This window comes from Sorex araneus, chromosome 1 (genome assembly GCF_027595985.1).
Source record: "Sorex araneus isolate mSorAra2 chromosome 1, mSorAra2.pri, whole genome shotgun sequence".
NCBI lineage: Eukaryota > Metazoa > Chordata > Mammalia > Eulipotyphla > Soricidae > Sorex > Sorex araneus.
This window is the reverse complement of record NC_073302.1, coordinates 25,780,974-25,798,829: the sequence shown is the minus strand read 5'-3', so window position 1 is coordinate 25,798,829 and position 17,856 is coordinate 25,780,974. Positions and strand designations below refer to the sequence as shown.

The following is a 17,856-nucleotide window of genomic DNA, read 5'->3' as shown; positions in this document are numbered from 1 at the left end:
AGATCCATTTGCAGAAAACCTTGTGGGGCCACAGAGACAGTACAGGGAAAGGTGTTTGCCTTGCATGCAGCTGACCCCAGTTCAATCCCCAGCACCACGTGTTTCCTGTAGCAGCACTAGGAGTGACCCCTGAGCCAGAAGTAGCCCCTAAGCACTACGAGGTGTGGCCCCCAAATAAAGAGAGAACGACAACAAAGGAACATTTGGCAATGTCCAGCGATGTTTTGTTTTGGTGGTCACATGAGGCAAAAAGGCAATCTACTGGCATGATTTTAGCTAGAAGCTAAGGATTCTGCTAAATACTCTGCAATACGTAGGAAAGCCATTCAGTTGATTACCAACAAAGACATATGCAGCCTAAAAGGTAAAAAGAATAAAAGCTGAGAAGCTATGCTCTCCTATAATAGACTCCATTAACTGCCAATTGCTTTGGTATTTTTTTTTTTTTGGAGAAGGGGAGGTCACACTCAGTGATGCTCAGGGGTTACTACTGGCTCTGCACTCAGGAATTATTCCTGGAGGTGCTTGGAGACCATATGGGATGCCGGGGATTAAAACCGGGTTGGCTTTGAGCAAGGCAAATGCCTACCCGCTGTACTATGGCTCCAGGCCCTGCCTTGGTATTTTCTTCACAGTAATAATCACTACCTGACGTTTATTTGTTCATAGGTTTACCCTCCTTGAGGGAGGTTTTGTCTCCCTCGCTGGAACTTTATACAGGGCCTAGAATAACTCCTAACATATCGATACTCAGTAAATGCCTATTGAAAGAATAAGTGGACAGGAGGTACTTCAAATAATGCTGAATTATTTGTGACCATCAAAACATCCCAGACTTCACTATGTTTTGTACCACCAGCTATTGCGAACGTGGAACACTGTGAGATTGAAAGGCACTATGATTCATCCTTAGGAGAATAAAGGCACATACTAATTTTTATTTCTGTTTCTTACATGGTGGCAAGTAGGCTCCCCCAAGCAGATTTCTGGATTCACACTTTTCTATACTGCTCATATTTCAATGGTGATGGCAAAAATGGCAGTGAAAGTTCAAATAGTAAATAGCTCAGTATTTCAGATTTAGGACTTAACCCAAGAGAAGCTCCATTATCCAAGAAGGTAACCCAGGCACCTCATAGCCAAGAAATAAATCTTTGCAAAGTTAAATAACAGTTTATATCTGAACACCAACATTAAAAAATTGTTTGTGATTATTTTCAAAGCAACACAACTGCCATCAAGAGGCTTCAATATCAGCGTCCACATACCTGCTCGTTTAGCTTCAACACAGGCAATATTTATTTCTTCTTTCAAATCCCAGTTTTCATTGGCTATGGCTTCCCCCACTCTAACAAATCTTCCAACTGCCAAGTTCACAGCTTGTCCTACACGCTGAATGGCTTGCAGAGTTTTATCAGACTTTTTAGTGTTATCTTTGTGATTAATAAGTGTCGTGATCTAAAAATAAAGATAACAAGAACTTAATTTTATCTCAATTTTTTAAAGAAAAATCTGCATCACAAAGGCCAAGGAAATAAAACATAGAATACCGGAAAAGTCTAAACTTGACGCTTTTCATGTTTTAACCCAGCAATGATCAGAAGAGCATCCTGAATTTCAGTGTCCTTATTGATGATAACTCCACAAGTAACCTCAAATAGTGAATGCCCTTCATCACCTGGCATCCCATTCACTGCCAAACTCAGCACAGAGCCTATACAGACACATCTGCGCCAAACTGTTTTACTCAAATTGGATGTTCCAGAATGATCACTGCAACCTGTTTTATACTTTTAAGTCACAAACTAAGTAAACGAAATACCAAATGTTCCAAGCCCTGAAATAAAATATACAAAAGTGACATGCTACTGGAATTTTCAAAATGCCTTAGAAAATTACGTAAAGGATGCTGACGCTGATATATATATATATATGATATCTCATATAAGCTAACTAGCATGTATTCACTGAATATAACTATCAAATGATGTCATTATGCCTATTTTTTTTTCTTTTTGGGTCACACCTGGCGATGCACAAGGGTTACTCCTGGCTCTGCACTCAGGAATTACTCCTGGCGGTGCTCAGGGGACCATATGGGATGCTGGGATTCGAATCCGGGTCGGCCGCGTGCAAGGCAAACGCCCTACCCGCTATGCTATCACTCCAGCCCCCATTATGCCTATTAACAAAGACCAAACTAGCTCACCAAGAGAAAAAGGGAATCTCTGAATGCAATTACTGTGTGCCAATAACATGTGGTATGAACAAAATAAAAGAATAAAAGGATCAGAAAGGTCTAGGTGGAGCCTTGGTTCTGCCATTATGAGCTAAATGACTGGGGAATTTACTTGGTCTCTTTAAATTTCTTCATCTGTTAGTATTGTTTCTTAAATTCTGAATATTTCCTAGATACCAGGTTTTTAGGATACATCAGGAAGCACGACAAACACATGAAATACACTGCACACGGGGGTGGATAGTACAGGGGCTAAGGTATGTGCCTTCCATGTGGCCAACGCTGATTTAATCCCTGGCCTCACTTGGCCCCCAGGTATTGCTGGTACAGCCCGGGAGTCCTCTGAACAGTGACAGCTACGGGCTGGATGTCCCTAAACACCACTAAAGAGGGCCAGGTGATTCCCACCACGGCAAGGTCCAAGCCATCGGCTCCTCCAACCATGGCACTGAACTGGGCTCGCTCTCTGGTGCATTCTTAGCATTACTTGGGAAACACGCACCACACACACATCACATCCCTATCATATGTCAAATGAAATTCTACGAAACAGCAATAAACAAGGATGGCAAGACCCACGCTCTGGTAGAGCTAACATTCTCGTGGACAGGTAAGCATGTATGAGGGAAAGAAAAGATTTACTGTTAAGGTTACATGAGACATAACCATAAAATCATATGATGGAAAGTATCTTTCAGCTTCTGTGAAAAAGTGATATTTAAGTTAGATGTCTAAAAATATCAAGGAGATGGAAGGAAGGGGAAACATCAGGAGGAAAAAGCATGTTGGAAGAAGAAATGAAAGTTTTAAAAAGAAGGGCTAAAAAGATAGTTCAGGGGTTCGGGCACTCCACTGCATGCATGCAGCCGCCCCTGGTTCAATACCCAGCACTGCATATGGCCACCCCCTCCCGCCCCAAGGACCTCCAAAGTGATCCCTGAGCACAGAGCCAGGAGTAATCCCTGAGCACTGTTGGGTGAGGCCCCAAAACCAAAAAATAAAAGAAAATTAAATTGAATTTAAGATAGAAAGAAAGAAAGAAAGAAAGAAAGAAAGAAAGAAAGAAAGAAAGAAAGAAAGAAAGAAAGAAAGAAAGAAAGAAAGAAAGAAAGTGGGAGGGAAGTTCCCTTAGGAATAAGCCTGTTCTATTTAAGAAATGAGAAAATGCCTCCCAAGAGAGCAAGTATAAAATACCAACTGAAAAATACCAATTTCTTTTATTCAGAGGTGAGAACAATGCCCTAGCACAACTGGATGTGGTCCCAAAGGCCTTCCCCTCTGAGAGAGAGAGAGAGAGAGAGAGAGAGAGAGAGAGAGAGAGAGAGAGAGAGAATGAGAGAGAGAGAATGAGAGAGAGATAGATCAGATTTTGTTGCTGAGCTGTATGAGTTTCTGATACATTGGGGACACTAAACACCTTACTAGATAGATATGTGACTTGTGAATATTTTTCTCCCTCCTTATAGTTTGTCTTTCTCTGTGTGTTTGTGTCTGTGGGTTTTGTTGTTGTTTTGACTCTAGAGAAACTTTTAATTTTCCTCTTATTATTGGTTGCTTTGGGTGTCAAATCCAAAAATCCATTGCCAAGACTGATTCATGGGGAATTTTTCCTGGGTTTTCTTCTTATTAGGTCTCCTTTTTTTTTTTCTTTTTTGGGTCATACCCAGCGATGCTCAGGGGTTACCCCTGGCTCTGCACTCAGGAATCACTCTTGGCAGTGCTTGGGGAACCATATGGGATGCCGGGGATCGAACCCGGATCAGCCGCATGCAAGGCAAACACCCTACCCGCTGTGCTATCACTCCGGCCCCTTTAGGTCTCCCATTTAAATCTAGTATGTCTCAGGTTGATTTCATGGGCGGTATGAGTTCAAATTCTTTTTTTTTTTTTTAACCCATGTGATTATCAGTCTTTCCACACCATTTATTGGAGAAACAATGTTTCCCCCATTAAGTGTTCTGGCTCCCTTATCTGACATTTATTGATGACATACCTGCGAGTTTATTTGGGGGTTCTCAGTGTATATTTTTATGCCTAACTGTCTAATCAAACTGTTTTGTTTCCTTATGCTGTGCAGTGTAATATGGGCTGGAAGTATAATGCCTCAAGCTTTAGTCTCCTTCCTCAGGATTCCTTGGGGTAGCTGAGATCTTTTTTATTTCAATACAAATTCCAGGATTTTCCATTTCCTTCTGAAATGACTTTGGAATCTCGACAGTGTCTCACTCAATCTATATATGGTTCCGGGTAGCATTTCAATATGACTTCTTCTAATCCATAAACCTGTGTGACCTCAAGTTGTGTCACCAACATCTTGTAGTTTCAGCATCCAAATCTCCCATCTCCTTGGTTAAAGTTTTCCCTTTCCCCACCTTCTCTTCCTTGTCTATGTTATGACGACGAAGCGGCTCACACGTTTGGGTGCAGTGCTCACATATTTTAATTGTGGTGTAGACACACACTTTATTATAGTGTGCCAGAGGTCACAGACTTTGTTATCATGCAATGCTTCGCCTGCAGGAGGCCAGAATTCAATTCCTGGTGCTTTGTGGTCCTCGGAGCAGTGCCAGGAACGGCTTCAGAGAAAGGAACCAAGAGTAGCCCCTGAGTGTACTTGGGTGTGGCTCAAAGACAAAAACCCCCACAGAAAACAAAAAGAGAAGTATAGGACAGATTCAAGTGTTGGGTTTAACACAGTACTCAGTTTACAGTCAGCTTTCAAGAGTATTTACTCAGTTCCTTTATTTAACCCTAACTCAGGGATGATTCAAGAGAAGAAAACTGAGGCTGGAGGGTGCAGGGACGTCTCGCCTGGTGGCTCGCCTGTCCGGCAGATGTGAGGCTCTGGAGCTTGAGCCCCGCACCTCCCCCCACTTTGGCGAGGGCAGTTCTGGTAGTGCTATCACTGTGACCCCCGGTGCCCCAAGAGTGTGGTCTCAATGCCCCCGAGCAAGTGTGTCCAAACACTGAAACTCTGGGCTCTGGCCGGAGGAGCGACAGTACAGCAAGTAGGGCATTTGTCTTGCACACGGCCCACCCGGGTTCGATCCCTGGTATCCTATATGGTCCCCCAAGCACCACCAGGAGTAATTCCTGAGTGCAGAGCCAGGAATTACTTGAGCACCGCCGGGTGTGACCCAAAAAGAAAAAAAAACACTGAAACTCTGTATATGACTCCTGGCACGCATCCCAACCAAGGTGCATGTATGGCAATAAAGGAGTAGGGTGGGAATAAAGAAAAAAAAGAAAGAAAGAGAACTGGAGCTGAAGGAAATCATGTACTTGGTTTATATAACCAAGGAATCATCTTGCTTAGAATTTGAACCCAGGCCTCTGTCTCAAACGAGCCCACCAAGTAATTTTTTTCCAATCTTTTTATTTATTTTTGGGTACCTCCAGCAGTACTTAAAGCTCACTCTCAGCTCTGTGCTCAGGAGTCACCCCTGGAAGTGCTTGGGGATCAAGCCCAGGTCAGCCGTGTATCAGAAGGCAAGCCCCTACCGGCTGTGCCATCTCTCCAGCCCCAGCGCACATTCCTCAAAGTCAAGTATTCGAGTTACGTAACCAGAGAGGAAAGAAGAGGAGCCGTGGTTCAGTTCTCGGGATGCCAGTCCCTGTTCCACATCAGATGGACCCGAGCTGAGGCCAACCCAGGGCCATGACCATGACTGACCATTCCAAGGAAACACTTGGGAACGGGGCTAGATTTTGAATAGGTGTTTAAGCTGTGTTTGTGAAATCCTTGTTTACACAAAGTTTGACATTGCTAATTAGAAAGAGAAGGTCCTGCAAGCAGGCTAAAATGCCAACTATTGTTCAATTCCAAAACACATGTTTTGCTTTCACTACAAGGACCCTCCCCAGAGCCTAATTAGACGTGGCTGTCTTCTTCCTCTTACTTGGAGCAATCTGGAAAATGTTCAAGTCAAATACTGGAGAGGCTTTAAAACTGACATTGAGAGGGGCCAAGTCAATTTATAAAATGCCTTATTAAAAGACCTAGAGTTTTTCCATTATTTTTGAACTTTTTAGAGGTGGGGTTCAAAAGTCACACATTGGCATATAGGAAAACCTAAAGTAATTAAAAATGATCTATAATCCCACTATCCTGCAAGAATTTTGGCACAATTCCTTTCCAGTTTTGTTTTACATGTGCACCTACTTACACCTGCAGTTTTATAAAACTGAGAGCAAACTTCAATGACCTGAAACAAAAAAAAGGAAGTTTCACTGATATTTAACATTAAGCATAAGAGTAGCAGGTACTGTCCTCAGTGTTTTTACATAGACTTACTTACAGTTTACTTCTCTAGGAGACAGATACTATTAGTACTTACTGATAAAAAGCCTCATGTTTGAAGAGGTCAAGGATGTGCTGAAGGTTAAAAATGCGGTGAGTTGTCCTACAGCCTTCTCACTACGCTGCCTGTTTCCTCCCAGGATTAAATTAAGGAGCAAGGGAAAGGCAGTCTGTGGAAGTGCCGTGCACAGTGTAACATGCCAAGTAAAATTTCAGCCATGATTCTACATAAATAGGAGGCTTATTAAGCTGAGAGTCATGACCTGGAGTGACCTCAACAACAATCTCGAAAACACCTGAAATTTGGAATGGTGGTTGGAGAGGGCGCCCCAGGGGAAAGAAAGGCAATCTGACATAGGGAACTCGGCGGTGGGCTTAACATGGAAGAATTTTGCTCTTCGGAGCCTGCTCTCCCTGGAACCCGTATCTCGCTTGCTCGTCTCCAAGTTTCTTTGCTTCCTTATTTCCACTCTGCAGAAGCCCTGCTCTGTTTTGAACACAGACTTCCTCCTTTTCTCTCCTGCCACATCTTTCTCAGCAAGTTTCATTTAATAAAAACTACATTGCTTCTCTCTCACATACACACAACATAGATGAGAGAGAGAGAGAGAGAAAGAAAGAGAGAGAGAGAGAGAGGGAGAGAGAGATGGAGAGAGAGAGGGAGGGAGGGAGGGAGAGAATCTTAGCAGTACTTTCTAATAAAGGGTGTTAAGAAGTACTAACCTTGGGCCAGAGAGGTAGCTCAGAGGCCTGAGAGCACGCACATGGGAAGCCAGGGTACACCATCCCCAGCACACATGCTTCCTTGATCACCATCAAAAATAAGCCCTGGGCACAGAGCCAGGAGTAGCCCCCAAGCATCACCAGGTGTGGCACCCAGACAAGCAACAATGAAGAGGAATACCCATCTGTTACAAAACTGCAGGCAGGTGGGATCTCTCCCTCTCCCTCTCCCTCCCCCTTCTCCTGCCTCCTCCCCCTCCTCCTCCTCCTATTTCTTTTCATTTTATGGGGTGGGGTGCCTTTGTGCCACATCTAACAGTGACCAAGGATTACTGCCCAGATTTGTGCTCAGGGTCACTCCCAGCAATGCTCAGAGGGGCCATGTGGTGGGACTGAACCCATGCCTCCTGCATGCAAAGCATGCAATCAGCCCTTTGAGCTATCCCGCCAATCTCAGTGCTCTTATCTGTAAACAGCAGGGATAATAATAGCATTCACTCACAGGATCATTGTGACACTAAATTAATAAATATAATTAAAGTATTTAGAATAGTCTTTCATATACAAAACACCAGATAATTATTAGATACTACTACACTGTACATTTCTGAAATATCTTTTCTTTCCTCGCATTATGGCATTATACTTATTTTCTAGAATGTTGATAGTAATCTTTTGATTGCAATTTTTTTTTTAAACTTTGGGCCACCCCAGGCAATGCTCAGGGGTTACTCCAAGCTCTGCACTCAGGAATCACTCCTGGCAGTGCTCAGGGGACCCTAGGGTATGCTGGGATGCCAGGAATCATAGCCAAGCCCATGGTATGAAATTGAACGCTCAACCTACTGTACTACTGCTTCAGGCCCTGAAATATTTTTTTTTTGTAAAGAAGTAAATGGCATCCAAAAAGGGAGGAAATGAAGCCAGGATAAAAATATAAAACTCGCCACACCCACCATCTTGCTGGCAGACAAATGGTCCAGCATCACATCTTCAAAAGAACATGATACCAAATCTGGCAGGGAATTCTGGGACCTTCTCGGAATGGAAACCGGCAGAGGCCCCTTCCTGCCTGAAGGCTCCGAAGCCTTCAGCCATACCTGACGCCCTTTGACATAGAAACAGCCCCGATTCACATCTAATCTCGAAAAGAATGATGAGCAGCTGAATCTTCCCAGGAGGAATGAACCTTAGGGCTGAAAACTCTGGGGTGTTCTTAGAACAGCAGTGAGCCAAATTCCCCCCCACCCACCCATGCACCCCGTCTACCATCAGAAAAACCAGCAGCCTCCATCCACACCCATCCTCTTACTGGCAGAGAAACAACAGCCCAGGAGCGCATCTCTGAAGGAACACGATAGTGCCGAATTGTCCCAGATAGACTGGTCCAAGCTTCGAAGTCTGGGACCTCCTCGGAACAGGGCGGGAAGATCCCCCTTTCTAACCTGAAGGCCCGGCAGCCCGCAGCCCTACCTGACACCATCCGACCTAGCAATGGCCCCACAACCCAACCTCATCAAACTGCCAAGCCACCAAACTGTTCCAGCTCCATAGCTCCTGGGCTGGTGAATATCTCAAAAATTTCATAGCGGGGGCTGGAGCCATAGCACAGCGGGTAGGGTGTTTGCCTTGCACGTGGCCAACCCGGGTTCGAATCCCAACATCCCATATGGTCCCCCGAGCACCGCCAGGAGTAATTCCTGAGATGAAGAGCCAGGAATAACCCCTGAGCATTGCCGGGTGTGACCCAAAAAGCAAAAAAAAAAAAAAAAAAAGAAAAATTCCTAGCACTGTCAGCCCAATAGGATCACAGCAGATCTGACGGGAAAGTTGCACAGAAGCCCACCAGGCTCAGTGAGCCTAAACAATCCCACCAAAGGCTCGACTAGCACCAACCAGCACAGCAGATCCTCAATGACTTTAGTGACATCATTCATTCGGAGATTCAACAATGATCATACATGGATTCTTGTTGATCCAAGAAGTTGCTAATTCCATTTGCCTTTGTGTTGTAACAAACAAGATGAAGTAAATTTATTTGTGCCTGCAAGAGGGCAGGCTGGGGTGGTGGGCTGGGAACTAGGGACATTGGTGGAGGGAAGGACACACTGGTGGTGGGATTGGTGCCTGAAACAACTGTTTAATGAACAACTTGGTAAATCATGGTGTTATAATTTTAAAAAAAAAGTTTTTTTAAGCACTAAGCCTTAATTCCCAGGGTTCGAGAGACAGTACAATGAGCAAGGCACTTGCCTTACATGTGGCCAACCTGGTTCAATCTCTGGCATGCCATATGGTCCCGTAAGCACCACCAAAGTGATTCCTGAGCACAGAGCCAGGAGTTACCCTCAAGCATCGCTGGGTGTGGCCCAAACACACACTAATAATAATGACAATAATAGTGATATAATAATAATAATAATAATTTTAAAACTCTTCATTTCCGGGAATCTTACAAATAAGGAAAGCAGCCGGGACAAAGAGGTTCATCTCTGACTTTAATTTGGCAGATAAGTTCTCAAAACTGTAAGATATAAAACTCAGCTACTCAGCAGGGTAAACCAATAAGGCAGGAAACATCAAATCACCAAGTCTTAGGTGCTTTAAACAAGAACACTTCCTTTGTTCATCATTTTCGTTGGATTGCTACGTGTTTTATCTTTGCAATTAAAGACATACATAATCACATACACACATCAGCACTCTATTCATCTCCAACTAAGAAAAGGACCGTGAAAAGCTTTGAGGACAAAACGGAGAGAAATAAGAAGAGGAGGTGAACTGCCTTCAAAGTCGAAAGTCTGCACAGCGGTGAATGCAGTAAATCACAGACAGGAAAAGATTAGTGGGTGCAGAGTAACTCTGCACACACAGGGCTGGAGCCATGGGGCAGGTATTCTCTCCCCGTCCTTGCATGAAAACATTAAGTCTGGGAGTAGGAGTTTTGACAGGAAGAATGAAGTGATTAATAAAGAAGGTGGGAAGCTGCTCTGTGAAAGAAAACAAAAAAAAAATGTCGGGAAATTAGCCCAGTCCTTGAAAGATGAAAAAATTATGAACTACACACTGTGTAACAAATGAATGTATAGAATTCAGATATGTTCAGTTTAAAGAAATAAAGAGCTAGGCACTCACCACTCTGCTTGAAGAGAGCTCTTGAGGTCAGTCCCTGACAACTTGAATGGATTCCCCCTCTTTCAACATCCTACTGCTCCTTCACCCCATGAAAAATCACTCTGGTTTTGCACTCATCACTCCCTGATTAGTGTGTGTTGGGAGGGTGAGGGGCGAGGGCGTAGGGTTTGGGTCGTATCACCACTGGTGGATCATACCTGGCAGTGCTGGGACCATAATGTGATACCAGGAAACAGACTTTGTGTTGGCAGCACATAAGGCAAGCACCCTGTACTATCCCTCCAGTTCCATTGCTCCAGTTCCATTGCTCCCTTATTTTAACTATTGTACATACTATATCACTAAGTGGTTTTGCTTTCTCTAGTTTAAGACCGTTTTGTTTTTTTTTCATTCAAGGCTGCATTTTTGAGATTCATCCATATGGATCATTATAGCTGTGTGATTCATTCATTTCATGGATACAAATACGGTATGTCACGCTATGAACCTAGCATAATTTTAAACATTCATTAGAATAGTTTCTAGGTTGGGGCATTAGTACAAAGACTGCCACCATACCAATCCATGTCTGTAACACATTTGTAAAAGCTTTCCTAAGACTATGGATTTAAAGTGGGACTTCTAGCCATAGTTACTGTCTAGCAGCTTAGTTACTACATAGCCACTACTATCATACTTACTATCTACCCTCGATGTGAGCGGATTACACCAAACTATTTTCCAACTGACATTTCCATTAGCTCCACACACATCAGCAATGCTACTCTCATCATAGGTTTAAAATTGCACTTCACTGACTGCTGGTGGAATTGAATATCTCTTCTGAGGTCTTATAGTCATCTGTTTCGTCTTCTGAAAAAGGACTCCTCACTAATTTATATTAACCAGTATTTAACCAAACAATCAGTATTTTTTTTTTCTTTTTGAGTCATACCTGGTGATGCACAGGGGTTACTCCTGGCTCTGTGCTCAGGAATTACCCCTGGCGGTGCTCCAGGAACCATATGGGATGCTGGGAATTGAACCTGGGTCAGCTGCATGCAAGGCAAACGCCCTACCCGCTGTGCTATCGCTCCAGCTCCCAATCAGTAATTTTTTATCTTTTCCTTTGGTTTTTGGACCACATCTGGTGGTTCTCAAGGCATACACCTGGTTCTGTACTCAGGGATCACTCTTGATGGTGCTGGGAAGATCATATAAGGTGCTTGGGGGATCAAATCCAAGTTGGCCACATGCAAAGCAAGCACCTTACCCACTGGTGATATCTCTTGGACCAGTAATCATCTAATTATTGATTCATTAGGGATCTTTACCTTCTCCTGTATTACCAATCATGGTTGATCATTTGTGCTGCAATCATGCTCTCTCATTTTATGGCTTCTTTCAATTTCCATGGAGATTCTTTATTTCCACCAAGTAAAATTCACCCATCTTTGCTTAGAATTTGTACTTTTGGTATAGTAAGAGATCTTTTCTTGTGGTGAGATGGTGAAAATACCCCATTTTTTACTAGAAGTATTATAAGTTTTCACTTGTATATCAATGTTCTTAATATTGAAATGGAGTGAAGGGGGGGTTCAGATCTGGCGATGCTCAGGGGTTACTCCTGATGCTGCATTCAGGAATTGCTACTGGCAAGTACTGTACCCACTGTAGTATCTCTCCAACCCCTAAAATTGGAATTTTTATATACACATGTGATGTGATAGGGATTCAATTTTGTGTTTTTGTTTAGATAACCAATTGACCCAGTCCCATCTAGAAAAAAAAAATTCTTCCATTGCCCACTCACTGACCAGTCAGGCTAATTCTGCAATTTTTCAAATTTTCAGAGACTTGTGAATTGCTTTTTTGATTCTTTATTTTGTCTCACTTGTTATGTGCCTCCCTCTATGGTTACACTCTGGCTGTCTTAATCACTAGCAATACAGCGAGTATTATTATTATTATTATACCTTATTATATAATGCTATAGTATAAGCAAGTCTACCAATATTGTCTTACTTTTAGGTCTTATTAGCTAGTTGTTCATTCTTATAAAATTTTACAATTACTCTGATCAAATTTGACAGGGAAAATTCTACTGGAATGGCATTAACTTTCATAGATCAATAGGGAAAATTGATATATCTATAATCCAGAGTCTAGCTAGAACACAGTGATAGTCAATCGCATTTATTTAGGTCTACGTGACGTTCAATAAAAATTTGAAATTTTCTTCACAATGCTTGACTTTCTTTTACCAACCATACATTTTAGGGTACAAAAAATTTTTGCTGCCATTTTAAGCCTAACTGCATTTTTAGAATTAGCTTTGGGTTATTAATATAGAGGAATTTAAAGACTCACTAACTCCCTTACTTTTTATAACTTATGTATAGACACTTGAGTTTTCTACATAAATAAAATGTGACAATAAGAGTTCTGATTTTCCTATCTTTACACTTTTTACTTCATGTCTTCATGTCTTAGATAGGATTTCCAGTACATTGTTCAACAGAGGCTGTGATAACAGGGATCCTTCCTTTTGTTATTCCTGGCCTTAAAGGAAATGTTTCTTTTAAATTTGCTACAATGTTAACTGCAAGTTTGCTGTAGATACTCTATCAGGATGAGAAAGTTTTTATGACTGGTTAACTTAGTATCTTTTATAATGATTACAAACTGCATTTAATCAACTGCTTTTGATATGAACATTTCTTTTCCTATGTGAAGATATGTACATATATGTAAGTATATATAAATATGTATGTATAGATATATTTACTAATATTAACTCATTGCATTCTTACCATAAGATTGGTACCCAGAATGTTCTATTTGGAAGGACAGAAATCTGATACATGGTATCAGAGTAGAAATCATTTTCTTAAAAACTCATTGACATACTATGCTCGTCCCACTTATTTACATGAAAACCAGGTCTCCTCTAGGTTGAGCTTTCGAACTACATTCTGCAGTTTATGCTCACTCGGCACACAGAACAGGCTCCTCTAAACAGATCCTGTTTCCCAACTAGAAAAGAGTCTCTCAAAGAGCAGCAGTTGAGGGACACATACCAAATACGCAAAAAAAAATAATTCTTTTTTTTCTGGGAGAGGGAAGTGAGGGTGGGGATTTGAACTGGGTTCTAACTCTCCCACTCTGGTCTAACTCTTACTATCTTATCCATATTCTTGTGGGTAAGATGGTGAACATAAGTTGATAATGCAGCATCCTTAGAACATGACACTTCTCAACATACAGGTTTTTTCCAAGTTTTTCTAGGGGCCAAAGCAATACCACAGTGAGTAAGATGTTTGCCTTGCACATGGCCAACCTGATTTCGATCCCCAGCATCCCAACTAGTGCCCCAAGCACTGCCTGGAGTGATTCCTGCGTACAGAGCCAGGACAAAGCCCTGAACAGAGCTGGGCATGTCCCCCCCTCCCACCACCACCAAAAAATGTTTATTGTTTTAATCCATTCACAGTTAAGTCATCTTCAATCGCACGCCACACTTTCCTGATTTGTTAACAGTATTCCAGCGATATGTGCTTGCTAATGTTTCCAAACTGGGGTGAGGGGTACTTTACCATATCTGGTGGTTTTTAGGGGCTACTCCTGAATCTGTGCTCAGGGATCCCTCCTGCCTAAGCTCAGGCGATCAACCATATCTGGTTCTGGGGATGGAACCAGGGTCAGCAGCTTGCAAAGTAAGTTCACTACCATCTCTCCATCTCCAACATGTCTTGATTATTTTTTCTTAATTACTATATTGTGGGGACCACACCCAGCAGTGCTCAAGGGCCAAGAAGTGCCAGGTATCAATCTTAGGGCCTCTTACATGCCTCATATTCTCTAAAATTCGAACCACATCCCTGGACCATGATTTTCTTTTCTTTTTTTTTCTTTTTTAGCATAATTTGATTTTTTTCTCAGAGAGTTCAGTCAATTACGGGGAATAGTGACTGCACTGCACAAAAGCTATCACAGCGGCAAGGTAGCTTGTAGGATAAGGCATGTCACCATCAGCTCAGGCCCTGTGTGAAGAGGAGGGGAGGGCTGGCATTTTCCAACTCTTTGGCATTGACCTCTAGTTAACTCCCAGCAGTGAGTCACACATTTCCTCCTCCACTCTCCCACTCTCTCTGCCTTCCTTCTCCTCCAGAATTGCACAAAGCAGAGCTGTAGCATGGATACATTTTGAGCTGCCATACTGGGGAAAGTTACCATGTCTGCAGACTGGAGCCACCTTCCAACCTGTGTTCCCACTGGCCACCTCTATCTTCTGCACCTGCTGCTGGCTGACCTCATCCCTGCTTCTACTCTCTTGGGAGGACACATCCATGTGGTTTTACTGAAAGCACTGACTCGAGCCAGGCCACTTGGGTTCAAATCCAAGTCTGGGGCTGAAAGCCCCAAGACAAGTCAGTTACTGTCACTTTCCCTCAGTTCCCTTCTCCGTGTAATCAGAGCCTATATCCACCTAATAAGCTTGTGAGGAGATATAAAGTGAGTTCATATATATAAAGCACATGGCCAGGGTTGGAGCGATAGCACAGCGGGTAGGGCATTTGCCTTGCACGCGGCCGACCCGGGTTTGATTCCTGGCATTCCATATGGTCCCCCAAGCACCACCAGGAGTAATTCCTGAGTGCATGAGCCAGGAGTAAACCCATGTGCATCGATGGGTGTGAGCCTAAATAAATAAATAAATAAAGTACATAGCCCCGTGGCCTGTGGTCTATAAGCATTATATCTGCATAGTTAAATAAATGGATAAGCTAATATCAGCCAGGGTCTCTTAAATCTACTCATGCATTTCTCATTTTGTCTGAGGTTGGGGAGGGGAGAAAAAGAGAGGGGGGTAGGGGGCAGGTGAGGCGTGTGGGGGTGGGGGGAGTGTTCTTTAGACAGGGGATACTAACTGACCTTGGCACTCCTGCCCACACCTCTGTCCCCCTCTCAGACAAGGAAGAGAAGCGGGGAGAGCAGGACGACCGTATGGCCACTCATTGTTCTGCCAGGCAGGCTAAAACGAGCACAGCTGAAAATAAACGGAGCCGTTTATTTAATCAGCACAACGGGCAGCGAAGGACATGTGTGACTGCTGTTTTCAAATATTTGCAGGGCTGGGATGGAGAAGGAGAAGAAGCACTGAAAGGTCTGAGGCACAGCTTCTGAGCTCCCCCCCTTCCCCCTCCCCGAACACACCGAGAGAGGCAGGGCACGGGTGGCCAGGTGTCAAGGGCGCTGGAAAGAAAGAAACCTTTTCATTGCGGGGTCAAACCACCTTTCCGATCCCCTCCAGCTCCCCGAATCCTGGCCATCCGCGCGCGTGAGTCACCCAACTTTACAATCCGGGCTGTGAGTCAGCGGGCGCCAACGCGCGCCCGGGGTGGAAGGCGCAGCGCTCTGCCCGCCGCGCCGCCGGGGCGCACGGAGAGCCGCGCGGGCTAGGTGAGGAATTCGAGCCCCGGGGCCGCGCATAACTCAGCTCCGAGTCACAACAACTTCGCCCCAACTCCGCCTGCCAATTAAGAGGATTCCGGGCGTCTGGAGCCTCCACGTCCCCGCCGGGATTGGGCTAAACCGCGGCGGATGCGGATGAACGCCCCCAATAAGCCGCAACTCCGCGCCCCCGAGGCCAGGCCGGGCTGAGGCGAGCTGGGGCAGCGCTACGGGGGTAGGGGTGGGAGGCGGGGGTGGGGAGAAGGAGCGGCGTGATGGACGCGGTGGACGGGACACTCGGGGAGAGAGTGGGGACAAAGGCTCCGGGAGCGCACGCTGCACCGGCCGGAGCGCCAGCCCGGGTGCGCACGGGCAACGGTCCGCGGGAGGGCTGGGATGCAGCGGTGGGGTGCGCGGTGGGCTGGACAGAGGCCACGAGGGAGGTCCCCTGCGCGGGCAGCGGGCAGCCGCAGGCCGGGGCGGCGCACCTGCCCAGGGGCTCCCCACACCCCAGCGGCCCCACGCTCGCTGCCCCTCGCCCCGGCCTGTCCCGCAGCCACAGACAGGTGGTGGGACCCCGACGCCGCCCCCCACCCCCACCCCTGTCCCGGGCGCGGAATTCCGGGCAGCGGCCACGTCCAGCGCCCGCAGGCCTGGCCGGGACAGCGCGAGCGGTGGCCGCCATCGCGGGCCGGGGCCGCACGCAGGGGAGGGGGCCGCGTTACCTGCGAAACCAGCGGGAGCAGCGTCTGCTCCACCGAGCGGGTTTTGATCTCGAGTCCCGAGTCGAAGGCGAGGCTCGACGGGCCGGGGCCATGCACCGCCCCGGCGCTGCGGAGGCCAGCGGGGCCCAGGGAGGCGGCCATGGCCCTCGGCCGGTCGCGCCGCCGGGACACCGCGCCACTGCGGGCCCCGCCGCCCGCCCGCGGCCCCGCCGCTGCACCCGCGCCGCCGGAGGCCCCGCCCCCAGGACGGCCCCGCCCCCGGACGCCCCGCCCACACCGGCCCCGCCGCTCCGGGATAGGCTCGTCCTGCGGCCCCGCCGCCGGGATGCCCCGCCCACACCGGCCCCGCCGCTCCGGGATAGGCTCGTCCTGCGGCCCCGCCCACCAATCTGACCCCACCCCCCGGGCCCCAATCCTGGGTCTCGTTGTCTGTCTCCTCCTCCTGTCTCGAGTGAATTCAGAACACCTTTCCCCCTCCTAAGAACGGAGAAACCAGACACCTGAGAGCCTCCCACGGCCACGTGGCCTCTTATCCGGGCCGGGACAAGCGTTTCCAGTTAAAACTTCCTGTTGTCTTCACACTAGGTGGTTGGGTCCTAATCCTGAATTCCAGCGCTGGGCTAGAAACTGTGCAGGAGCACAATTAAGTATCTCTGTAGGGAGGCTTTAAGCTCTGGACAGGAATTCTATCTGCACTGTTATTCAGGGCTTTCTCAGCACGGTTTTATCCCCTACTATCCTGCTTCTTTTCTTTGTGGGGTGTGTGTGTGTACACATGAGTACATGAGGCAGTGCTCAACTGTTACTGCCAAGTCTGTGCTCAGGAATCACTCTTGGTGGGGCTCCAGGGATCATCTGTTGGACCTGGCCTCCAAATGGGGTTGGCTATCCGCTCTATCAGCCACCATCCCTCCTTTTCTGATCACATCTTTCAACAGCAAAAAATTGGGCTGGATTAAAGATGAAATATTGAAAATGCAACCATGTAAGATTGAAACAGAGCAACCAACGAGTAAGAGTGGAGAGTAAATAGAACTGAGAAATCTCCAGACTACTATTCAAGAATTACATTTTCAAACTCATTTTCAAAATGGCATGCTTCCTAATGCTTGGCACAGCAGTTTCTTAACTGTTCACTGATCATTAGTGTAAATTGAGTAAGGATGGAAAGTCCATTGATTTGCTCGAGCGGGCACCAGTAACATCTCCACTGTGAGACTTGTTACTGTTTTTGGCATATCGAATACATCAGATAGCTTGCCAGGCTCTGCCATGCGGGCGGGATACTCTCAGTAGCTTGC

General features: G+C 45.7%; 1 protein-coding gene across 2 annotated transcripts in view; it reads right to left on the bottom strand.

The window, feature by feature from the left end:
- CTNNAL1 (catenin alpha like 1) overlaps window positions 1-16,772 on the bottom strand; it is a 68,726-nt gene extending 51,954 nt beyond the window's left edge. For both annotated transcript variants that reach the window (XM_004600448.2, XM_055120559.1), the window contains exons 1-2: window positions 16,556-16,772; window positions 1,269-1,458 (exon numbers count right to left, since the gene is read on the bottom strand). In XM_004600448.2, coding sequence (XP_004600505.2) covers window positions 1,269-1,458; window positions 16,556-16,696 — 331 coding nt within the window. In that variant the 5' untranslated portion in view covers window positions 16,697-16,772. The remainder of the gene's footprint in view (window positions 1-1,268; window positions 1,459-16,555) is intronic.
- Between the last annotated feature and the right edge of the window lie 1,084 nt (window positions 16,773-17,856).